Below are 26,901 nucleotides of genomic sequence, written 5' to 3'. Positions count from 1 at the left end.
AGCAACTCTTTAAAACATGATCCACACGCATTCATCAGTCAAATATATCCTCAAATAAACCCAGTGATGATCCATAACCCCATACCAGGGGCTGCAGTGGTCTCACATAGCCGAAGTTTATCAACTATATCCTGGGCTGAGGGCATCTGGCATTAGCAAACCTCTTTTTCGACTTAAAGGCACCACAGCAGGTACATGGGTCCATCCCACTAAAAACATCCTCGGTTTCAAAATGAACACCCACAGCCACCACAAAAAAGTGAGAAAAAGTCTGTTTGTTTTTTTTATTGTATGATGTGTATTTAGTTATTTTTCATGTTTGAGTTTGTTTTTAAAACTGGATCTCCATTCTTTCCCTCATATATTAGAAAAAAAGTGTTTGTAATGCTTTTGGTTGTACTGTTTCCATTGTGTTGTGACTCTTGAAGGACTGTCCGTTGAATCTCTTGGTTTCACTGGAACAAAAGAAACATGACTGATGTCTTGTGTAGAAAAGGTGCTCTTTCCTCAGGGGCAGGACGACTACCACGGGTCCTCGAGGTCAGCACCACTCTGCAGAGAAACCCCACACAGAGGAGACCATCAGCTGAGTTCTCATATACAGTAGTCAACATTGTGGATCAAAAAAAGTTCATCAAAGCGGTTCTAAGACGATGCATTTTGGTTTATTTACTATTGGTTGGTGCTTTGATTTTAAATAATGAATGCGTCATTAATACATGCATACAAATATTAATTTATAAACTAATTAATGTTACAAAATATTGTCTCCCAAATGCAATTTTTTTATATTTTCTATTTATCAGACAATTATTATTGTTAGAATATTAAGCAGCACTGATAATAAAAGTTTCTTGAGCAGCAAATTAGCATAATAACGATTTCTACAGGACCATTGGATTTATAAATCATTTGATTTTACCATCACAGTACTAAATAATAAATATATTGTTTATTAAAAGTGGGGTTTATTAAAAGTGTTTCAGCATGAAAATTTCTGTAGAGTAGCTCGCTACCAGTGATGGTTTTACGCTAAAATGTATAACAGTATAGATAAAAAAAACACAACCATCACAAAAAGCACTTGCACAGTGAGAAAACTTTTTACAATTGCCCCTGGTCTCCCATACTGCATTACAGCTAACCATTACAGTGATAACTGAACCTTGAAACCAGAATCGTGCCATTCTTGTTTCTCTGTCTAATATTTTATTTACAGAAGTAAAACTGTGATTTCAACTCTGATTTAATCATTTCTTTACACAACGTCAAATAATTAGCTATAGAACAAGGCAAAAAAAAAAAGATGCATGTGCAAAGCATCAATATAAAATAACAGAAAAATGTATCCAAAACCCTTGTTAAATGGCTGATTAGACATTAATGAGCAACATTTTGGGTCCCTAATATGATTTCGAAGACACATCAAGGTAAGCCATTGACACAGAACATGCAAGACTTGAAATGAAAGCCAGGTTAAACAAGTCATCTGCATTCATTGACAGGAACACTGTTGCTTTGGTAATGTAAAACACACAAAGAAATGAATTATCTACAGGGCTCGAGTATATTAACGGGTATAATATAACTATACATTGACAGTTTGGTCACACTGCAAACTGCATTAAACGAACATGGATAGCCACAAACCAGCAGTTACATGGAAAGATCCCTCTACTGCTGCTTTCATAAGATCAGTACATATGGGGTCGATTAGGTGAGCTTCTGACGCTATGTTCAAACAAACTCAAGTCACTCTTTCTGCAGAAAACATTAGTATCAATTAGTAATCAACTTACCAAATAAAACAGCTGGGCTGCATTAATCAAAGGGTGAACACATACATCATTAGTTCTGTTCATGTGTAGTATCTTCTTAATGTGCCTCAAATGTGTTTATTCTTGATATAAATACCAGCCTTGGTTTATACATTTAATCAGGAATATTGTAGTCAATCACAGCAAACTGTACATCTGGCTGTGAAAAACGTGCTATGGTAGTATAAAAATGAATTATTGACAAAAGGAGGGATGGACAAAATCTAAAGCTTACTAAATACTGTCACTGGTTATCACTAAGAAACACAAGGATCTAGTCTATTTCTCACAACAAGCCAACAAAACATCACTCACTGATGAGGCCTAGGGATGTCAAAAGTACCAAGTTGATACTAAAATGTTAATAATAGAACTGCTGTTACGTTAATGAAATCAATAAATCCACAGAACTGACATAAAAAACTAATTTGTTTCTTTATTAATGTTAACTTAATTACTTCTCTCTTTGAGCTATACTTGAAAGTGACCATACTATAGAAAGGTTTGGGGTTGGTAAGACTTTGGAATGTCCCACTCACCAAAGTTGCGTTTATTTGATCAAAAATACAAGACAAAGTGTCATATTGTGAAATATTTTCCACAAGTTATTATATTTTAAAGCTGGATTTTAAAAGCTACTGCTACAGTTACATGATCTATCAAATATAATAATTAGGGATTTTAAGAGAAAGTTAACAAAATCTGCATGTGAAAACATTTGTAACATAAATGTCTTTAAACAAAATTACATCAAAGCAATGAAAGCTTAATTTCTTTCAAACAAATCTCAATGACCCTAAACATTTTAAGGTGTGCGCTTTCCATCGTTTTAATTTTATTTACTAATAAAGTTTAAGAAAAAGTTTTAAAATTTTACTAGTGCCGTCAAATGATTAATCGTATCCAAAATCAAACATTTTGTTTACTGTGTGTATATTTATTATGTATATATAATTATATACTAAAATATTAAATATATTTATATAAATTATATAAATATATAAGTGTAAATTTTCACAACATACACAATGTCTGTCTATTTATATGTAAATAATAAAAACACAGCACACCTACATAGGGTATATTATGTAAACAAAAACTTGTATTTTGGATGTTTGACAGCACTATATTTTATTTTTAGCATTTTTATTCAAGTTGGTTTTGCTATGGTATCAAACATGGTATCAAGAATTTTGAGATCTCTCTGGCATGGATATCAACTACTGACATTTTGGTATCGTGACAACCCTAATGAGGAGAGTCCAAGAGCTAAGAGATCACCATCTCACACACACACACACACACACCAGATATCTCTTGGATGTCCAGTAGGGGATAGGAGAACATTTTATCAAAACACCTTTGTCCAACCAGACCAACACACGAGAATGTGTCACAATAATTAAACATACAAAACTAACTGACACATTCTTCTGAGCCTCACACACACAAATGTTCACGGGTACAACAACAAGACAGGTAACCATATGCAGGCTTTACAACATGCAAACCCTAGTGCAGTTTTGCCAGAGCACATGTTGAACGGTGACATCATCATCATCATCATCATCATGAGACACTGCATGAAGCTAATGAAATAACATTCTTGTGTGCTCACTAACCAAGTCTGACTGGTCATGCTGACAGACTTCAGCTCATCTCCTTGATGGGATGCATTAGGAGTGTTTGTGATGTGGTGATCTCAACCACTGTGCTTTGGCGCAGAGGATCATTTGAATGAGCTCATTACAGCTGTGATTTGAGCAGGATGTTTTACTCTCGGCAGTAAATAAATGAGCAAAGAAGCGGGGGTGGAGAGATGGAGAGAGAGCAAATGCTCGGAGTGAGAAAGTTACACTAAGTGACTCTGGGTTGATGGATGTTAATACCAGGTATAAATGGGTTGAGTGAGCGAGGTGCATAACAAGGCAACGTCTCATGATGAGATGAGTCCAATAGGTCAAGGGGACGTTAACATTTCTACATTTTTATGGTAAGACCAGGGGTTAAATGTACTGCTGTTATCATACCAGGAGGTTCTAGACCTTTAAAATGACAGACTCTATTCATACTCACACCATCTTCTTCTCTTTGGGGGTTTAACCGGTTGTACACTGCTTCAATAACACTGTGCCTGCAGAGAAACAGCCATTAAAAAATTAAAAAATTAAAAAATATAGATATATTCTTTTCTGTGGTGTAGATATTAAAAAGCTAGCTGGATTCTGGTCAAGCGCACTTGGGACTAAACCTGCAAACTCTGCGTTAGCGTTCCAGATTCCTAAAAATTAAGCACGTTAACATGTTTGTGCAGGTGTGGTTTTTAACCCTAGTATTTACTTACTTGCTGGCAAGGCCACCCCCTGGTGGGAGATTGGGGATGCTTTCTTGGGACAGGCTGCTCATGACATGGGCCAGCTCAGGCACCCCTTCTTCCCCTGCTTTCTCAATGAGCTCTGATTAAGAAGCCGAAAGGATACACAACAGGTTCAAGCTAAAAATATATTTGACTGCTGCATTTAATAGAACACTACAATATATGCAAAACAACTTTGTGTATATGTGAACTATTGTATTAGCGTGAAGAAATAAGCAATGTATTATTGTAGAGCATTGAGTGTTAGCTAGAATTATATTAAAAAGAAAAATCGGAGATAAAGACTGAAACACTGAGAGGCAAGAGTCAGACTCTAGAAGGAAAGCCTGTGGCCCAGTTGGGCTGCTCTGGGCCGCTCTGGGCCTGTTGCCAGTTAGATGTTCAGCCAGCACATTCCTCACCAGAGCAGCAGTGCCGACAACTCCCTCAGGCCTTCTCAGCACCCAGCCAAACATTAAAACAACGTTAACCCAACCTTTGCCCAAAGCTCAAGGCCAAGAGTTTACATAACCCCAAAACCCCACAAAACCAACAACCACTTGCCAGAATACGTCCAAGGTACAATACAGCAAGGAAAGGTCAATTGGGGGAAAAAAGTAAAAAGAAACAGAGTTAGGCTATTAAGAGATATTCATCTAGAAAGAGAGAAAGATTAAAGAGGGTGGAGAAAGGACAGCATATTCCAGACCAGAAGAGAAAAGATGTGAAGAGAACAAAATGGCCTTTTTTATTGTTTTGATTAATTGTTTTAAAAAAATAGTTTTTGAATTTGACTGCACTGGTTGCACTGTATGTTTGTTTCTCTACAAATGCACGCAGCAAATCAAAAGAATATATGCAGGAGGATTGCTGCAGGAAAGTGGTGCAGGAAACACTGATATATTTTTATATATCTTATTACAATGTATTTTAATATATTTTTATTCTTAAGGGTCTTCAAACTACACAGCTGAGTGAATTTAACAGAAAAGACTAATATCAGTTTCTTGATTAAATTGGTATTTTATCCAGCTACATTAAGGTGTGTTGTTGTCGCAAAACTTCTGTAAAAATCGTGTTAAGTGTTTAAATTCACCACGGAAAGAAATATATGCTATAAAGATTAAACAGCACTGACATAGAAATCCAAAAATCGCAACTCTGACTAAAACCATGGTGTTGAATGAATGAATACTCCCAAGCATACGGTGGGCCAACAAATTCTATTTCTCACCTTCCACTCGTGACTCGAGGTACTTGTCCAACTCAGCATCTCTCTTTACCGCCTCTTCTGACACCTGGGGTGCATTTGGCAAACAGACTAATACAATACTCATATTATCTCGACTTCCTGAAGAGAGAAAAGAAATAAGAAAGAAGGATATAACCTCACCTGAGGACAAAAACAATGTCACAAAAAAAAAAAAAGTCACAAGTTAAATTGCCCCATTATGGTATTTTTAAACCTCCTAATATTGTTTTGAGAGTCTTCTAAAATAGGTTTATATGCATGCAAGATTAAAAACACTTGTTTTCTTAAAATGTGTTTAATATTACCTAATTTTCTAGTCATTCTCAAAGCCATTTGTTTGATATGATTCTAAGATTCAGTCTCTCAAACCCCTTTCCGTGAGCCTGCTCTGTTTGGCCCAGTCCGTTGTGATTGGTCTGTCGCATAGATAGATATATATATATATATATATATATATATATATATATATATATATATATATATATAAATAAATGTCTCATTAGTGACTGTATCTATGGGTCGCTGCATCCGTTGTATTGTAGCGGTCTTGACTAGACGTCATTAACCAAAATAATCACAGAATATTCAAAAGATACCACAATCCTCCACAGAACTACTCAACGGCTCTGTGTGAACCCACGGTATGGTGAATGACGTCAAGTTCATCGCGGCTGCATCTACATGCCTGGAGTGGTCAATGGGCTTCTATTGTCTGTGGTCTACCACGTACTAATGTTAGTAGTGGGATTCGATTTTAAATTACGACTCATTTAAGCTATACAGATTCAATTCCATGTATATATTCTTTATTTTGAGAGACAATCACTTTTCAGATTTTAACTTTGCAAATCATTTACATTAGCATACAACTACATTACACACTGCATGAAAGGCAATATTAGAAATGGCATAATAGGAGAACTTTAAGAAGTAAGGAGCTGTACCTTATGTAGACAAGTATCCACAACCTCATTGCACACTCTCTCAAGGTCATCCGTCACCTCCAGCCTCGATCGCACTTTAAGGCACACAGCTCCTCGTTGCTCATCACATCCCAAATACCGTCACGCGCCAGCACCACGAATTCATCCTCTGCATCTGACCGAGCGATTTCGAACACTTCAGGCTCCGGTGACACAAGCTGCTCTGTGGGGCCCTTGCCCTCAACACACTTGTAGTCATAGTCACCCAGTGCTCGGGATACAGCCAGCGATCCGTTAACCCTCTGGATCATCACAGAGCCACCCGCGTTCTGTATGCGCTCCTTCTCCCGTGGGTCGCAGGGCTTATGGTCCAGCGTGGAGAAGCAGACTTGAGCATTTGCGGCAGAGAAGGGCCCGAGAGTCCCCGCAGTTAATGAAGTACAGATGTTCTGGAGAGAGCAGCACAGCCACCGCGGTGGAGCCGCTGCGGTCCATGCCGTTCCGCAGGTCTGTGAAGCTGCGCATGTGTTCGTCGATCCTCAGGAAGCCGGGCGCGGATACCCCTCTTCACCGCTTCTATGGCTGGCGTCTGCCTCGGTGTCGGAGATCCAGCCTTCCGCAGTTCATCTGCCGACCCCGCAGCTACGATATGTTCCAACAGATGTTTGGAGCAGTAGTTTGCAACATCGCGAGCCAGCATGCCCATCGTACACGCCCGAAGAAGGACCAGTCATCCAAGCCATGTGGCAGGCCTGCACGGCTGCTGTGTGCGCATCCTCCATCTCTACCCTCCAGCCCTGCATGCTGCTGGGAGGCCCAGCGCGCAGGCCGTTCCCTTCCCCGTGCGCATTGTATTTCTCTGTTTTGGGCTTATCTAAAAACGCCCCATTCCTCAGGCCACGCTCTGCAGAGACAAGAAATGACAACAATAAGAAATGTTCAAGAAAAGACACGAAAACCGGGGTTGCAACAAAAACAAAAACAACACTAAAACATGATTTATCTGAACCTTAAAATATATGACAGTTCCCTGCAGCTTAAATGTAAAATGTAAAGCTAACATTAGCATCCTCTCTCGCTCGATCAGCACTGTCAGAGGCACACCAAGAGCTGCTTTAGACATGAAGATTAGAATTAGAGGAAAAAACCCAGCACATACTGTCCAAAACGCCCACTGTGGAGTGAACACAAATGTGGAAGGCTTAGTCTTAGTGCTCAATAGACAGATTTCTATTAACAACAAACTTTGAGTGAAATAAACATGTAGAGATTCTTGGCCCTTTAGCCATAGAGTGGCGTAGCTTCTGAAAATCAACAAACTGCAGCCCAGATAATCCAATTGCCTGCGTAGGGCTGCTTTACAGCTATAGCAGCATATCCTGCACTGCTATTCAAGTGCTAGCCATCTAAAAAAATATATATTACACGGCTCTATGAAAACAGTGTACTGCTGCTTCATTGCTGAGGTAAATCAAACTGCTAATGAATGAAATTCACAGTCAATTTTTTTCTATGCTTTTTGTTTATAGTTAAAACATCTTTGTGTCAGTACTGCCATCTTAAAAGTATGGTTGTGAAATTGGGGCTTTACAATTCAATTAAATTATGATTATCATTAACACAATGGCCCGGATTTAAGTGACTTAGCTTAAGCCCAGACAGGTGTGCATCTTGACACAGAACAATGACACTGACATATGTCAGAAAGAGAGAGACAGCTCAAACATGTATTTTATTCTGGGACTAGCTTAAGCCTTGTCTGTAGAAACCAGGACAATATCATATTTAATATTACTGCACAGGACTACATTTTCATATACATTTTAAATAAAATTTATTTTGTGCAAAAATAACTTTTTTTATCATTATATAAGCAGGCTACTTTTTGAAACAATTGCTTATTTAAAAATAAGTGCTCTTTAAGGATCCAAAAAGTTTACAGTAGTTACAAGCAAAATAGTTACAAGTTTTTCATTTTTACCCTTCAGCAATATTGCTGTTTGATTATTACTAATTAGATCATAGACAGTGACAGCTTTACAGACTGTATTCAGACTAATGCACAGATCTGTTGACAAATAGTCAGCAATATTCCATTGCCATCCACACTTACTGCACAAAAATAGTACAATACCGTATGTCCTTTGAAAATACAGAAAACATGACAAAATATGGAATTAAAAAAGATCATCCTCAGTGTTGTCATATTACATTTTATTTTAAAATAACCCTCAAACATTTAAATACACTAAAATATAAAAAAACAAGATTTTGCTCAACCCCTACTTTTTCCTTTAATGAAATGGTTTAAAACAAACACACCCAGGTGAAGCATTTAGGATGCTTCTGCTGTCTCTAAATGAGTCATTCTCCTGTGATCGTCTTGTTCATTCATCAGTAGTGTAACTGCAACCGAAGTGATTGCACAGATTAAACTTCTCACCCAGCAGGAAGACAGGATTTGCTCTCCTCAGATGAACTTCCTGTTAAAACTCTGTCAAGCTGTGATATGTCGCTGTCTGGACTATTTCTACTTGCCAGTTGAACCACACTAAACAGTGGACACACAAATCTAATCAGTGCTTTAGAATCAAAACAATTCTGCTTGTCTGTTGCTGAGATGAGGCACTTGGTAACCGTGGTGAGAGTAACAGACATATGGAAGCTCCATTCAGAACCTATGCAACCAAAAACCACACAGGCCCCATTTACGTTACATAATGCGTTACAATTTCAAAAGTGTTTCAGAATGAAAACGGTTCACACTGGCATTTCCACTGCTTTTTAGAAATGATCCGCTTTACTACACAACCTAAGATGCATGTCACATGAGCGTTCATGCACGTACAATCATATCTACGTGTAAGTAGATTCCCTATTATTTAAAATCACAAATTTGTCTGTGCGCTTGGAATGATCGAATGGGGAATCTACCAACACATATCTATGGGTACCACAACGAGCATGATTGTTGTTATGATTTACACGATGTCGCCAAGGATACGCAGAGAGCGAAAGTTTTGCTCCATTTACACAAGCGCAAGCCTGGGCTTTTCAAACTAAAATAGCGTCTATAGCGTTTTCCAAAAGTCTCCGTTTTCAAAGGTGGAAAACGAGGTGTAGTGTAAACGGAGTAGCGCAATAGTAAGCAAAGCGATTTTTAAACGAAAAACGCACTAGCGTAAACAGGGCCTAAGAAAGGGATCATCTCTTCCTCACTAAATGGAGACCTCAGGATCTATTTACAGGATAGAGTGAAAGTGGTCCTATTTACTCATGCTTCAGTGACCTCAGTATCACAGGTTTAATCCAACAGTGCTAGCAGAGTTCTGGAACTCGGAGCTCACAGTCAGCCAACAGTGAAAGGAGGGCAGCCACGGTGCCAGATCAGTCACACGACAGCTCTTTTTGTCCACAGGTTACAGCTTTGACTCACAGCAAACATTACATGAGTACACAAATAAATGTGTAACAATTCTAGGTCCATTTCAAATCAGGACAGATAGTTTACTTGCACTGTAAAAATTTGACTACAAAAATAAGATGTTCAGGTGCAAACTGATCAAACTGCAAGTATTGTTTTGGCAGCAGAGCAAATAACCTTTATAGTTTAAAATATTAACAGCATGCTGTTCTGTGAATAAGCGCTTAGTAATTTCATTGATTTAATCCTCACATGCTTTAACTTGTAACATAACAGCAGCTCTTGATTCAGTTTAAATCATGCATAAAGAAAGAACTTACAGTTCATGGATTTCAATTACTTATTAGTGAGACTCAATCCTCAAATTCATGAGTCTTCTAATCAGTTCATAGAGGACAATGTTTTAATTCAACTATTTGGTGGCACTACTTGTTTGTATACAAATATTTCCTGTCACAGTGAACTCAGTCTGCAAGCTTAGAACTAAAATATTTAACTATGTTTAAAAAAAAAAAAAAATTTTGAAAAGTTGCATGAAACTACAATGGGGATATAATAGCTATAATGGTGGCTAACCTGGGGAACTCCAACAGATTACAACTTTCAGAGCAGATGTAAGCTGCTTTGGCCCCAAGAAGAATCTTGTAAACACACAAGAAAAGGTGCTGTTGCGCAGTACAGTTCTGCATTAAAAATTATAGCAACAGTAAGGGACAATGTTTTATTTTAAAAATTGCAATAATACTGTGTCATAATACAAAACATCAGAATTAAAAACAAATTAATTAATACAGCATTTAGATGCATACAGAAGATTGTTTTTTTTCCTGGATTAAGTTTCAAGATTTATTCACTCATTTATTAGTTAAGTTTAAGAAATATCAGAAGTGTTACAAAACAATTAAGAAAATAAGAAATGTTGCTGACCCATAAATCTTAAAGCCTACTTCAGTCATCTGTGGCGTTCTTCAACTGTCCACTATCCGCTAAAGGTGAATGCTGATAGACAGAAGAGACCACTAGGTGGTAATGAGTACGTGAGAACTCAAATGATTCACGCAAATGATTTTCCACACAGTTTCTGTAAAATTTATTCCAATTGAAAATTTCATACTGCTGTTGGCGACTCGAGGAAAATGTACAAAAAAATTTAAATCTCAGCATTTAGATGACAAATTTTGCTATTTCATCTTTATTTCTTAATGTTGTAAAATGAAACGGTAGATCCAAACAAGATATTTATAACATGGCCAGGTTGACCGAACAAAATCGGAAAAAAATGATAACTGGGATCCTGGTTTATACCAGAGACCCTGCTATTGCTCAGAAAGCTGCAGTCCAGTCATGTGGTATGCAATGATGTCACAGAACAGCATGTCTGAGTGTCTGAGCTGGCCACACCTCACGCCTACTGCACTATAAATAAACCCAGATAGGATTGCATACAAACCCCCATCCATTTACCCAGATCCTGAGCCTTCAGCTAAGACTGGGAAGATAGAGGCCATGTTCACATGTAGGCTATCTGATATAAATATGGGTCACTCCATCTCACAATGAGGGCATATGAGAAGCCACATTCCTAACTGTACTGAACTAAAACACAACATGAAGTGTTCTGCATGCGTGCTATATACCTACACTATACATGCACACTATAGTTACGCCCACTAATAAATGGCGTTTAGACCTGAAACCATCCCAATTTAAATTGACCCTAAATGTGGAACCTTCAGCAATATTGATCATTAGATTTAAGCTTAAATGGTAAGTATAAAAACATGAGCCAAATGTTGAATAAAGATAAGTTTATGTTCCAAGGAGCCAAGACTTTTCCTAAGTTTTTAGACATCCCTGTAGAACCAAAATTTATTTGTGGCTATGAAACCAAGATGGCAACTGTGGTTAAACAAAGTAAAATAAATGTATATTTTGTTTTTCAATACCAATTCATAAGTTAATCGGTCAAAAAAAGAACATTCTCAAAAAAACCTCCATCGCTTTCCACTTGGGATGACTTAACCCACATAAAAGTACATTATAACACTTATTTAAAAAAAAAAAAAAAGATGTCCACTTTTTTGAGCACTGAAAGATAGTGTTTCAATGGAAACTGCTTCCAGCACCTGTGCCTTGACTCCAGATTAGCCACGCTTTGATCATGTGCTCTGTTTAGCATCACAGTAAATTAAAAAGCCTACATGATAATAACTCATTGCCTATGAATGTGCATGGAACCAGAGGGCACACTGTGCCAAAAGCGCTAAAACAAACAAATAAAACGCATCCTGTAGAGACAGGAAGTGGGCTACATCTTTGAAGAGTGTTTTAAATGTTGGGACCCAACAAAAGGAAAAACAGCCCTGTCCTCATCGACTCTTCTATTTCAGACCACATGTGCCCAACGGTGACCATCACCCACGTCCCCTAATCACGATGAATCATGACATCTTCATTACAGACAGGAAAAAAGGCATTGTGGTCAATGAATTTTAAAAGGTCAGCGGGCGACCAAGCAGTTCAGGCCAGACTGCATTTTCATAACAATCACATCTTATCTGAAGCCTGACAACAGTCTTAGGCTGACTCTAGGAATTCTATTAATATCCCACATTACCAGCTCAGTCCGCTAACATGGAGAGTCAGTTTATGACCATAAAACGATCCTTACCTGACCTAACGTTGGCCTGCATTCAAGAGTTACACATCCAGACGACAGGTTGCTCATACAAGATTTCCACATTCCAATGAAGTGAAGAGAGCAGTTCAACACACTCCTGAGATCTATGGCACTGCAATGATGTAACCATTGGACCACTGTCATATGTTCCGTTTCCATGCCTACAGCGCCTGGAGTGGCAGCTAAGAGTGGTTTCTATGGTAACAGAGAGCTTCAACAGGGCACTTCAGTGCATCTTTCCTGCGACCAGTCCCTTGGAATTGCAAGTACAGCTAGATAGCTGACAAGCAAAACTAACAGTGAATTTCATTCATTGAACTGAAACTAGGAGCAGTCAGCAAAAGTGCAGAATTTGAAATGAACAACGTTGTGAAACGATTACAATAACGTGTGTACACATGCAATGCAAAGCTCCACGTACACCATGTGCTCCTTGCATGTGAAATTTTAAATGTCAGTGTATCAAATGTCACAGCCCATAAAAAGGCAGTTAGTTGTAAACTGCTGAACCGGCCTTTGTGTTGTCTTGTTTATGGAGCCCTTAGGACAAACAAACTTATTACATGAATACAAGAGCAGCTGCATCATTACCACTGATTCACAGCACAGCAAAAGTGTATTTTGAATGTATTTTAAGACTCTGAGAAGCCTCCAAGCAATGGCAGAATCTATTACAGAGAAGAACAGACCATTTCATGTTCTCTAGGTATTCTTGATTCTGTGGACAGAAGTGAAGTTATGGCACACGCAGGACCGTCCTTAAACTCATCTTTCAATATCTTGACAAAAATATTGTCAACTGCATAGAACTCTTTTTGAAGGTCAAAGTAGTAGGACTGTCAGTGGTCTTATCAAAAACACTTTTGTGAAACAAGAATCATCTATTCACATCAAGAAGTCTATAACTATAAATAATCATTCTAATTCTCTAAGAATAAAAAAGTGCCCTCCAAATTAGGGCTGTGCTGATAGACGATAGTATCGTGTATCAACGACAGAGATATTGTCGGGTACTAGATGTCTTTGTCATTAGTCAAGACGATATTAGGCTCAATCTATTAATGTATACAAACATATTATTATTATTATTATTATTAGGTGGCCTATTAGTATTGATTTTTAGCTGCTATCTCACCTTTAGCGCCACTTACCGCACAAATAAAGTTTTTTCCTACTCATTGGAGAAACTAAAACTAAGCCCTAAAAGACATCTTTTCTTTCTCACACCACATTACCAGTTTTCCTTATAGCACATTAATTGAAAACAATGATCATCATTATAGTAAAAAATTTTTTGTAAATTATCAGTCTAAAACAGGGCTCGTCATGGGGCATGTGGTCAGAAAGTGCTGTATGACTCCATTACTCCAAAAATATGAACTTAGGCTTCCTGAAAATACTTTAATCTTTAATGTGTTCATTTATGTCCAATATTTAGTGTTAAATATACTTGTGATTTTCACCTTGATTGATTTTTGACTGATAACATCCACAGCATTGAGGCAAACTTCTCACAGCAGGACATTTGCGGTCCTAATAGCAATTTATGACAGCTGTATTTGAATATATGTTTTATATTTAACAGTCAGTTTTTCAGTATGTTTTAAAAGTAGCCTATGTTACTTATGTGCTTACAGGCTCTCTCTCTCACACATGCAAGATTTAAAAATCATCAAATAGCTATGATACAGCCTGTGACAAGTACAGAGTGTCTCTCTTGCCCCAAGCTACGACAATATTGTGTATCGGCGATCTCACAGCTTGGCGATATGATGATATGAAAAATTACTATATCGCGCAACCCTATTCCAAAGAATTCATTCCATCAGAATTCATTCATTTAAAAAAAATTTGACCAATTAAAGTGGTACACAACAACTGTACCACACTTTATAAAAAACATTAAATCATGTGTTCATACCAGTTATAGTCATCTTTACAGTATTGTTTTGTTTTTTGTTTGTTTTTTTGTAAACAGCTCACTTTGCTTTGCAATGAAACTCAAAGCACCATGAGAATGGACACTGTGCTATTTCACATAACTGATTAACAAGCATGTTAAAAAAAGAAGAAAAAACAGGTGCAAAAAAATTAAACCCCTATTCTAGCCTATTAAGCTAACCAGATGCCTGACGTTACATCAGATCAGTCTATATTCATTGCCCAGGACCCATCTCTCAAGCCTAGAGGACTGCAACATTTTTCACTCATTCCTTTTAGTTAAACTTGTAGTACAGAGGTCAGATCAGTCAGTGTACATCAGAATCAAGCGGGCAAAGTGTTAACCAATAAAAGTGTTTCTCACAGGATTTTGAGAGACTTGTGGCGGCAGGTGATATCATATTGATAATTATATAATATATAGCATATTTATTACATCACTGTGTCCAGTTTGTGTATAGACGAGTTTTTGCACTTCAGATATGACCTACTCTATGAACTACGAAACCAGACGTTGTATTCATAGGGCAGTACTGCGATATCTTCCAACTGAACATTTTTTTAGGTTTGTCAGTATGTACTGGTTATGGAAAAGCGCCACCAAAAGAGGTCTGAGAGTTACACTGCGCATTGTGCTAAGAAGTCTGGTTTGTGGGACTGGAAGCTAATTGCAGAGGGCAGTGGGTATTTGTGGTGGCGATCTGGATATTGTGGCGGCCACAAATAAATCAACGTATGGGAAACACTGCAATGTGGTTTTGGGTACAAGACCATGTTGGATATGGATTCAAGATGTGGAACATGACTTTCAATGCAACCTTACTATCATTAATCAAAGAGTTTGCAAACATGAGCATGACTCCTAAAGGTTCAGAGGATTCAAGATAGTAGGGTTAACAAGATAACTCAATTTGTTAATCCACTCATGAGATGCATACAGTACTTGATTAGCTACTGAGCAAAGGCTTTTAAGACAGATCCAGCAAACAATGGTACTCTATCGAGATTTGATCCGAGGTAAACCACAATCAAAGCTTAACAACATTATATCTCTTCTAATCACAGACAGAAGATGAACTAGATTTATATTTTCACCCCTCCTCTTTAACACAAGGGACAAAGAGGTAGGTGAGAGGGTATAAAGCGAGAACTGGGATTGGTCCCAAGTTCTAAGTTTTATGACAAGCTGGAACTGAATTCCAGAAACAGAACTGGGGTTCCCACTGCATTAAAATGTATCTGTATCTTCATGCTTTAAACTTTTCTATTAAGCTTTAACATGCTGCACAGTCTTTGCCTGTATGATTTTAATATACTGTTATTCTCATTAAATCTACTACAGATATTCAGTCAAGATATTCAGTATCTGACACCGAAACTGAAACCCCAAGCATTCTTTGCTCACACATTATAATGAGCTTCACAAAACTTATGTCCCAGAGTAGCCTGCATTTTATTTATATGATGTGACTATTTGGACATTAGATTTGGAAGCTTTTAAAAAGTGAAAGCACTTTAAAGAAAGAGAATGGCACGTGGCACACAGGTAATTTTCTTAATTATCACAATTTTATAATCAGTGGGAAGCCAAAATCACTACTGGAATTGAAATTTAAAATAATTGCACTCCCCTTACTCTAGCTCATGCAGAATTGCTTTTTCAATGTGTCACCATGCATAGAAAGACACACGGACATAAAAGACCTAAAATGTCTACGCATTATTTATTTATTTATTTATCATTTAACACCATACCAAAGCAACAATGGCTATATTCAAGGAAAGCTAAATATTAATTTCACAATTCAATATAAATTTCTAATATAATGTAAAGATTTCAAAACAACTACATAGCTTACATTAAAAATTAATAATAATGCCAGGAGAATTCCTTTTTGAAACCTGTATATAGTAAATCATACATCATCTTTACTAATTGAATCGATTACATCCCTACAAGTTTTGCTGCATATTTACCAAATAAATGAAGGATTTTTGTCAAACATTTCTTTAAAAACATATATATAATATATATATATATATATATATATATATATATATATATATATATATATATATATATATATATATTAATTATTATTTAAATGTTGACCTGATAAGGTTTTCTCTACAATGCATCATACTCTGGGATATGCCTTTAGGATAGCAGAAAACATATCACCATACTATATATAGCCATTATTCATTTCTGAGATAAAGACATATGAATACAAAAAGATAAACATTCATAAATTGATCAAGGAAAGCGCACTGTTGACCAGAAAACTGTTCATAAACTATCCTTTATTATCAGTGGCCACACTCTATAAACTTTCTAAGTTATTTTAGGTCCTCACATCATCTGTGCCCTTGCCAATGTCTGTGTATGGGTGCCATTAGGAATGAGGCAAGGAGGAAGACCTTTTCAAGTGATACATGGGTGGCAGCTGTGCAGCCTATAAACTAACATGGAATACAAGGCCTACCTAAGCCTTTTGATGAAATAATCAGTGCAGCAGTAAGAATCCAAAAATCCCAGTGAAAACATTTTACTGCTTGGGCAGAGCTTGCAGAAGAATTTCCTTTGACAAACATGGAACAACTCATCAGTAGAAGTTACATAAAGAAACGACTAGCTAGAATCATTGCAGGAATTGAATGTCGATTAAAATGGGATTTTTTGAGAAGAATTAAGAGAGACAATGAATAAATCCTCCAGAAATGAATGTCTGCATGATTCTATTTACAGGGCTCGTTCATGATGACTGCAGCTCAGCTCAAAACTTGACAGTATTGCGGTTAAGATATTAACCGAATTGTTAACGCATGCCTTTAACATGCGGAGCCAAATAAACACTGTCAATATGTAATGTTAGATTAAGATTATAGCAATCAGGTATTACTATTATTCGTTCTACTGCGCCTCTGCAACAGAAGCCCTACTTTCTTAACCGAATTTATCTTTTATCTACAAATTCATCATAAATCAAACCACAATTTCAGTTTGCTTTCCGGACGTGCAGCGTCATAAAATCAAAAGATAACTTGGAAAAAAATTAATAAAACCTCTTAAGCTGCATTGCTTCTATTGGATTACCTATTCCTTCTATAATTTTACAGACCCAGCTGCCAATAATATCACTATGCAATGCATTGTGCCAGTCCTCAATTTTCATATCCAGCTAATGGATGTTATCACCTATACATTAAAAACACTCTGTTATAATCCCAGTGAAGATGTCAGACTGTATGATGAATAAATCTCTTACAATAACACACATTTGCATATATGTGCTGTTGTTTGAGGAATTCTCAGAAGTAGGGCTGGATATTGTTCAAAAATTTCAATACCGATACCGGTTCATGAACAATACCTTTTCTTGTTGGCATTTATATAGACTCAAAGCCTCATCTCCTCAGCAACTACAGGAACTAGATTTATCAACACAATAAATCAGTGCAAAATAGTTTTAATAATGTTAGCATCCGTTATGCCAACTTTACAGTAATTGCATGTTCATTTCAAAATGCATATAGCTCAGGCTGTATCACCAATAGATTTACTGATGAACATCAACCTTCTTCAAGTATCTGTCTGTATTTTCTCTTTCATTCCAGAAGAAAATATTTTTCCTTAACATTACATGAGCAAAACACATTGTTGGCAATCAGAAGTTTGAGTTTTGAGTAAATGCAGAATATAAATCTTCTTAATTTTCATGTGTAGTATAATGCCACAGTGTGCATGAATGGTCATATATGCACTTGTAATAGCCTACTGACAAAGATGCTTTCTGAAAAGTAGTGGAAATGCCAGTATAGACAAGTTATTTTAATTTTAAGAACAAAACACATCAATGCTTGTGTGTCAAAGTGTTTGGGATGCTCACTACCGCTTTACCTCACGAGCCCCATTTCTGAGCGTAACGGTTTAAACTAGTGTGTTCTATAGGAACCAAACAGATGCAGAGCGAACAACCGCGGTATTTAGAGTTAAATGCGTCCTCACTGCACCGGCGGGCAGTCATAAAACTCTTTAATACTATGCTGTTTCATCCTGCATTTAGGTTGTTTGGCTTCCCATGGTATGTATTTGTCTTAACTAGTATTCCGCAGAGCAGACTGCTTTGTACATGTTCAATCTGCACTGTGCTGCTTCTAGTTCAACTTTTAATAGTCCTGCAGCTATATTGGCTCCCTGACGTTAGTGAAATTAACCCCCTTGAGCATTGGAACTTGGTGCACGAGCGAAAGGCATTTTTGATACTTGATGGTTTCAAGACAATTCGTTCGAGTACCTTAAAAAATATCTAACTCGATACCCAGCCCTATTAAATGAATCAGAGTGTAATCAAATTGAACAAAAGAAACTGAATTAAATACTCTGATTGTAAGATAAGAAAACTCAACATAAATTGTGTGATTGGTTGCTTGCAACTACTGTAAAAACATGGAAAAGAAATACAATGGAAACATAAAGCCTTGCGTTAATTAGCCTAGATAGTATTACTAGCCTAATAGTAACAATAATGCGATCCGTGGCAACTATCATCAATACCGCGATATTATAAGTCGATCCAGCACATAACCCTGCAGTCTTCTAATAAGCCATCACGATAATACAGCGAACATGTTGGCTGTGTAAAGCAATTAAAAATGTCCCAACGCTGCAATCATTACAAGCACCGATAAGCCTGAAAGACATCTCATCTCATGGCTGTTGCCGGTTACTGTCGCGATGATTATGGTCTGCTGCTTCATGAATGATTAGTAAACAGACTATGCGACCCGTTATGTTTCATACATGCACAAGTGCATGTGGACTATTCAACCAGCGCTGCAGGGTTCAAAGTCAAATCTTGGCTAAAACAATCAGCTGCTCAGTAACATTTTTTCATGCATTTTAAAAATAATGTTTTGAAAGAATTCTCTTCCTGCTCAAGCAAGGCTTTGCATTATTTTGTACACAGTAAAAAATACAGACCTGATTCAGAAGGAGGTCTTAAACAGCCAATAAATATTATTTTCTAACTTATTAATTTTTTAGAGGTTAAACTGTGCTGGTATAGTTATAATTTATGTTAAATGTTTAACGTTGGCAAGTGGCTAAATATATAGGAAAAATGCAAGAAAAGCGATTGTCGGTATTCAGCCTTTGGTGCAGAGTTTCATTTTGTTCAGCTTTGCCTCAGCCAAGAATTTTCATTTGGTGCATCCCTGTTCACAACCATTTCTCTTTACATCCGGTCAAAGCAGCACAAACCTAAAAGGCTAATTTAGGCAATACACCTGGTCCATAGTGTTTTTGTTGCTGATTTCAAAACCACCTGAGCATGGAGAACTTAATTGGACTGCAAAATAAACAAACCTAATGAATCTCAATATTTTCATTCTTTATAGTCAAATTATGAGCTGTGCAGTAATATATTTAAAATTGAATGATAGTAAACAATCAAGAAGTTAGAGTGGCATTGACATCTTTAACTGGGTATGACATTGTAATTTATTAGAGGCGACAAATAAGGAACAGTGGCAGGTGTTGTTTTAAAGTAGGGCTGTTGTCAAGGAAAGTGGCTGTGCCTTATGCACATACAGGCAAGCATGGAAAACAAATGGAACAATAAAGTCCATGAATTTTCAAGTTTATTAGTTTGCCCAGGCATACTGAAGCAATGTGATAATTACATAGCTTCTTTATATTAAGAACAATGTCAAACAGCTGAGACTTGCTATATTTATATAGTATAAATTGCCTTATATGTGTCAAATGTATTTATTATGTGGGTAAAGTTGGGCATAGAGCTGTGTAATAAATGTTCAAGTTAACCCTCCATTATAATGTCCCACTGCTACAAGCACAGGGCACAGAACAAACAATTGGCGCTCACTGTGGAAGACATACGTTTTGTTTATTTCTACAGTAAATTACAACTACCTCATGCTCTACAAAGCACCACAATCTCTAATAGCTGTCATGAGAATTCCAGTACTTCCACTAAAAGACAGACTACAGCAAATGTTGTCAAACTATATTTAATATCATAGTAACAGAAGGATTTAAATTTTTCTTAATTATTTGAGCCATGTAGTTTCTATCAGCTAATTTTCAATCACACTCACAACCAACGGTCAGAAACGAACCATGGTTGTAACAAAAAAAAAAATCCTAGCAAGGACAAAAGAAAAATCAAAGCTTCAGCGTCTAATAATAATAATAATGGAAATATACATGTTTGGCATGAAATATCTGATAATATAACAATGTCACATGTATTACAAACCAGATGTTTATTCAATTTATAATAACAAAATATCTGACACATAATGATGTATACGTTTAGAATAAAGCCTTTATCAAGTAAAACGTTCATTTCTGACACTGATAACCAGCCAACACTAAACGTTTTGCGCCATTAAATTGAATTTATATATGCCATATCGCCATAGGCCTGTATTTTTCATTTTATAAAAATTTAAACAATCGCTCCACAAAAACAATAACAACTCCTAAACAATTAAACGCCAGTTCTGGTGTTGTCTTTAGAAAAGAGTGTTTTACTGCAATAATTAAAACGATTGGTGTCAAGAAGCAATTTAGCTACAAACATGAAGCAGCATCAGGCACATAGGCATACGTTTAAGATTAAACATCTATGACACTTAAAATGCCCAAATAAACTGGCAACTCATCGGTTTGATCAAAATTCTTTAACAGGTCGCTTCTGGGCAGGCACGGCAGTACATTTACGAACACGTCAGCCGGAAATTTTCAACACTAGCCTGCTAGTTAGTCTGGCAAATGTGGTGCTTGACTTTTACTTTATTATGTCCAAATCACCCTTCCAGTAGACGCTTACATTTAGGCAATACCGTGTCAAATGTGCCTATTTTGACAAGACACTCCTCTAAACATCTAAATATTTTGGCCCGTTATTGATATTAGTGCGTTTCGACTAGCTCGGCTAAAGGTAAACCCTGCTAGCTGGCTAGCTAATCGTGATTAAATTCACACGGTCAGATCTGCCCTCAACGGCTCGTCTGGGATTACGAGCTGTTACGAACATCTTTGACATGCTGCTCTTCGGCTCGGCGAAAAATAAGTACGACCTGACCCGGTGGTCATCTGAGTTGAATTTCGAGCCGTGTTTGCACGTTTCTGGCTGCATGTTAGAAACAGGTGACGTGCGTGACGGCCGCGAGCTGGGGTTGCGTGGTGGGCGGGGCCTCGCCTCTGTGATTGACATGAGTGGCCGAAAACTGCGTGCTAAATGAGGCTCAGAATAAAACTCATTGTTACTTCTGGGTTACGTTACGTAATTATTTACTTTATCTATCTATCTATCTATCTATCTATCTATCCTATACAAATGTATAAACTACCTTATTAGAATGTTAAGTGTCAATGGATGTGTTGTTTTCAGACAATTGAATGCTTCTTCTCTTCTTCTTCTTCTTTCTTCTAGCTTATCCCGGGGCCGGGTCTGCGTGAGGCAACAGTCTAAGCAGGGATGCCCAGGCTTCCTCTCCCAGACACTTCCTCCAGCTCTTCGGGGGACACGAGCGGCTCCCAGGCCAGCCGAGGAGACAGATCTCAGCGTGTCCCTAGGTCTTCCCGGGGCCTCTTCCCGGTGGGACGTACCCGGAACACCTCCCGCTGGGAGCGTCAGGAGAGCATCCAGACAGATGCCCGAGCCACCTCAGCTGGCCTCTCTCGATGTGGAGGAGCAGCGGGTCTACTCCGAGTCCTCGAGTGACTGAACTCTCCCTTGCTATCTCTAAAGGGCGTAGCCGCCCCTCTGAAGGAAACTCATTTCGACCGCTTGTATCCGGGGATCTCATTCTTTTTCGGTCCTTGACCCAAAACTCGCGGCCATAGGTGAAATGAGCGAATCGACCCGGTAAATCGGAAGCCGCCTTGCGACTCCGCTCTTTTTCACCATGACAGACCAGTACAGCGACTGCATTGCTGCAGAAGCTGCACCGATCCGCCCCTGTCAATCTCTCGTTCCATCCTTCCTCACTGCGTGAGCGAGACCCCAAGATAAGCTCCTCCACCTGGGGGCAGGAGCTCCCCCCACCAACCTGAAGGGGCAAGCCACCCTTGTCGACTGAGGACAAGGCCTCAGACTTGGAGGTGCTGATTTTCATCCCTGCCGCTTCACACTCAGCTGCAAACCGCCCCAGCTGCATAGGTCTTGGCCCGATGCATCAACAGAACAACATCATCAGCAAAAGCAGAGAAGCTATCCTGTGGTCACCAAACCAGACCCCTCAGAAGCTGACTAAGCCTAGAGAAATCCTGTCCATAAAAATAATGAACAGGACCGGTGACAAGAGGCAGCCCTATTGATCCAACATGCACACAAACAAGTCTGACTTAATGCCGGCAATCTGAATGACTCCTGCTCTGATCATACAGGGATCGGACGGCCATAGCAAAGAACTACCCCATATTCAGGCACCCCCACGGGACACCACGAGGGCAAATTCGAATGCCTTCTCAAATCACAACCACATGCACTTAGACTGGTTGGGCAAACTCCAGAACCCTCCAGCATCCTGGAGGGTATAGAGCTGGTCCAGTGTTCCACGTCCAGGCGAAACCGCATTGTTCCTCTTAGGCGAGGTTCAACTATCGGGCGGATTCTCTCTCCAGTACCCTGGCATAGACTTTCCAGGAGGCTGAGAAGTGTGTGATCCCCTATGGTTGGAGCACGCCCTCGGTCCCCTTCTTGAAAAGAAGGAGCACACATGCCAGTCAGAGGCACTTTCCCCGCGTCCATGCGATGCTGCAGAGGCGTGTCAGCCAAGACAGCCCCAGCATCCAGAGACCTGAGGTATTCCGGGGCGGATACCGTCCACCCCTGGTGCCTTGCCACAGAGGAGCTTCTCAACCACTCAGTGACTAAAGCTGGGGTAATGGTGAGTCCCCGGATCCCGGCCTCTGCTCCCTCCAGTGGAAGGCGTGTTGTGTGGGATTGAGGAAGTCCTCAAAGTATTCCTTCCACACTTCACAATATCCCAGTCCGAAGTTGCTTGAGTTCCCATCAAGCACTGCCCATATCACGGTGTTGTGGGGCACTGCTTTCCCTTTTCTGGCGTCGGACGGTTTGCAGAACCTCTTTGAGGCCGTTGATAATCATTTTCCATGGCCTCCCGAACTCCTCCCAGACCGAGTTTTGCCTGCACAACCACCGGGCAAATCCGCTTGGCCCACCGGTACCATCAGCTGCTTCAGGGGTCCTGGAGCCAACCATGCCCGATAGGACTCCTTCTTCAGCAGCCAGCATCACTCCGCTTCCGGTGTCCACCGCCGGGTTCGGGGTTGCCGCCCGCGACGCCTTACCCGGAGACTTTACGACCACAGCTCCGGACGGCTGCGTCGTCAAAGTGAACATGGCGATCCATTTCGGACCGTGTCTCCAGCCACTCCTCGAGGATCCGGTCAAGTTCTGCGGGCCGGGGTTGAATCTCCTGACAGGGGTCTCTGCAGCGTTCCCAGCAGACCTCGCAGTGCGTTTGGGCTGCCCAAGTCTATCCGGCCTCCTCCCCCTTCGCGGATTAACTCACCACCAGGTGGTGATCAGTTGACAGCTCCGCCCCTCTCTTCACCCGAGTGTCCAAGACATGCGGCGGAGATCAGTGGCATTGCTCCACAAAATGCGATCATGACCTCCGCCTAGGGTGTCCTGATGCCAGGTATTGCTGGTGGACACCCTTATGCAGGCTATGGTGTTAAGTTATGGACAGACAGTACCTGGCACAGAATTCAACAACAGAACACCACTCCCAGGTTTAGATCGGAGGCGTTCCTCCAATCACGCCCTCCAGGTGTCACTAGCATCACCAACGTGAGCGTTGGGAGTCCCCAGCAGGGACGATAGAGTCCCGGTTGGAGCACTTTCCGGCACCCCTCTGAGACTCAAAGAGGCCGGGTGCTCACACCATTGACCCGTAGGCACAAATGACAGTGAGAGTCCTCCCCCAACCAGAGTACGCGACGTCCCTCACATCCACGGTTAACTCCAGCACATGGCCTTCGCTGGGAGAGCTGAAACAGCCCACCAGCCTGCCGCCTCTCACTGCGGGCAACACCAGAGTGGTGAAGAGTCCAGCCCCTTTCGAGAAGATGGGTTCAGAGTCCAAGCAGTGCGTGGAGGTGAGCCCGACTATCTCAACCGGTATCTCTCAACCTCACGCAACAACTCAGGCTCTTCCCCCCCAGAGAGGTAGCGTTCCATCCTAAAAACTGAATTCTGAGTCCAGGGGTTGGGTTAGCCGAGGTCCCAGCAACCCGACTGCTGCCCAAACCACAAGGCACCATTATGCAGTCCTCACCAGGTGGTGGGCCCACGGGGGTATTTGCGCTGTTCAGGCTGAGCCGGCCGGGTCCGTGGGGCAAGACCCGGCCACCAGCTCGCATGCGGCCCGGCCCCAGGCCTGGCTCCATGGCGGGGGCGGCTGCATCATACGAGCGGCGTCGCGACTCCCATTCCAGGTCTTTTCCCGCTGGGTGTCATGGACACTCTTTGTCTGGCTTGTCACCTAGGACCTGTTGCCATGGGAGACCTACCAGGGGCATATAGCCCCGGACAACCTAGCTCTAGGGTCATTCCAGGCACTCAAACCCCTCCACCGCGTTAAGATTGGCGATCCTCGGAGAACAATTAAATACTATTGCAGTTAAATAAAAATATTTAACAATATAGAGTTATATAGAAATTTTTATATTAAATGCGATTAGCTAAGAAGTGCTGTTGTATTTAAATAGATTTAAGTAAATATTATGTGTTTGCCATTTAATGATTTTTATTGTGTCTTTGAAGTATGGTTAAGTATACAGCAAGCGTACTGACAAGTATTTGGAAACTTTATTATTTGGAAATTTATTCACTTTTGTATGAGTACTTAATTTAGCAAAAGGTTCAAATTATAATAAAGGTATTTTACAGAACAAAATAGGAACATTAATAAAACCTTATAACAAATAAAGTATTTAATTTGACAAAAAAAAATTCACATAGATGTTAAAAAGACATACTGGCCTTTTATTTCACTAAATTATAATAATACCTCCACATTTGTATATATTTTTAAGTCATTCAAACTACAATTAAGCACTCTTCTTCGAGAGTACTAGTAGTTGTATTTCAATCATTGACTTTGTTTAAGTGCTATATTCTATGGGGCATTTATTTACTGATAATTTTGTCATTGGTCAGACTTTATTGATGTTATTTACTAAAATATTAAAACAACAACACTTCATAGAAATATAAAACTTGTGTTTACTTAAAAACATTATACCTATAAGTTTACCTCAGCCCCCCCTCCTGAAGATAATCTTTGCACCTAGCCTGTGAGCTTGTCCACTTACCTCACAGGTATCTTCATCAATTGATTAGTATTGGTAGCAAGTCCCCAGGTTCCCACGGGTAATCTTACCGGAAGATAGCTGAATACCTCTGTGACAACTTTAGAATGGAGTCAATCAGCATTTCCATGATTAATTTCCAGACACAGCAAGACTTTCTGGTTCGTGCAATTAATAAACAGCTATAGCTGTAAAGGTATAAATATAAGCAAATTTCAAGTTTAAGTTGTTTCAATTAAGAAAAGTCTCCTTTCAATTAGAAAAGCGTTTGGAGCAGACTAAAGGTTCGGACTAATTAATGCAAGCGGTAGCTGGCCGACATTCCAGCTTTCAGGTTGCTGAGATATTGTTTTCTGTTATACTGGGAACCGATGCCTTATGTACAATGTGTTATAAATGCAGTTTGTGAAATGCATGCGAATGCTAAAATAATAAACAATGCACAGATGGTGGCGTAACTGGATATTGTAATAAAAATCACGCTGGAGATGTCTCAATCAGAAATCTACTTCCTGTCTCAGTATATTTCTCTATAAAAAGCAGATCAATGATCGAAGGCAAAGTTTTTAACTTTAATATTTTGAAAATACAATGTCCTTTAAAGACACTGTAAAACTTAAGATTTAGCAAAAATCTTGCATACTCATAATCCGGATGAGTTCTTCACAACACAAGCTGTGTAAAGCTTGTTTCTGTGTTTCTTTCTGTTGTTTGCAGGAGTAATGCCTCATCAGTACACACTTTGCTCTTTGATGACATCACCGATTAGATCATAACAGGGCCATAGCAGACTGATTAGATTATCAGAGGCCAGCTGATGGAAGTCCTCAGTGATCCTGATGGTCGTCATGAGGATAAAGATAGGTGCTGTTGTCAGACAGGCCTAACCAAATCAACTTAACTACAGTAAACAGTAGGCTTGAAGTACCGAGATCTGCACCTAGTGGTGCTGATGAAGCATCACTATGGAACTGCAGAGTGGTTTTTTATCACCATGGAGACCAGGATTGTCTGAACATTTACAATCTTGTTATTCAGAAATAGGATAAGTGGTAGCACATGGCCCTGAAACTGTTACCAGTTGCTAGTTTTAGTGTGAATTGTGAACAGTACACCATCTAGATGCCTGACTGC

General features: G+C 39.3%; 1 protein-coding gene across 1 annotated transcript; it reads right to left on the bottom strand.

Annotated features, from left to right (window-relative positions):
• Positions 1-270: 270 nt before the first annotated feature.
• Positions 271-26,617, bottom strand: ppm1ba (protein phosphatase, Mg2+/Mn2+ dependent, 1Ba). The gene is given in 13 exon segments (XM_043255874.1): positions 271-552; positions 3,894-3,951; positions 4,162-4,273; positions 5,408-5,526; positions 6,371-6,444; positions 6,447-6,746; positions 6,748-6,897; positions 6,899-7,033; positions 7,035-7,252; positions 23,617-23,945; positions 24,337-24,475; positions 24,732-24,902; positions 26,509-26,617. Coding segments are annotated over 13 exon segments (1,944 nt in total). The 3' UTR covers positions 271-522.
• Between the last annotated feature and the right edge of the window lie 284 nt (positions 26,618-26,901).

This window comes from Puntigrus tetrazona, chromosome 13 (genome assembly GCF_018831695.1).
Source record: "Puntigrus tetrazona isolate hp1 chromosome 13, ASM1883169v1, whole genome shotgun sequence".
Taxonomy (NCBI): domain Eukaryota; kingdom Metazoa; phylum Chordata; class Actinopteri; order Cypriniformes; family Cyprinidae; genus Puntigrus; species Puntigrus tetrazona.
The sequence above is the reverse complement of the archived record's forward strand: the minus strand, read 5'-3'. Positions and strand labels throughout refer to the sequence as shown.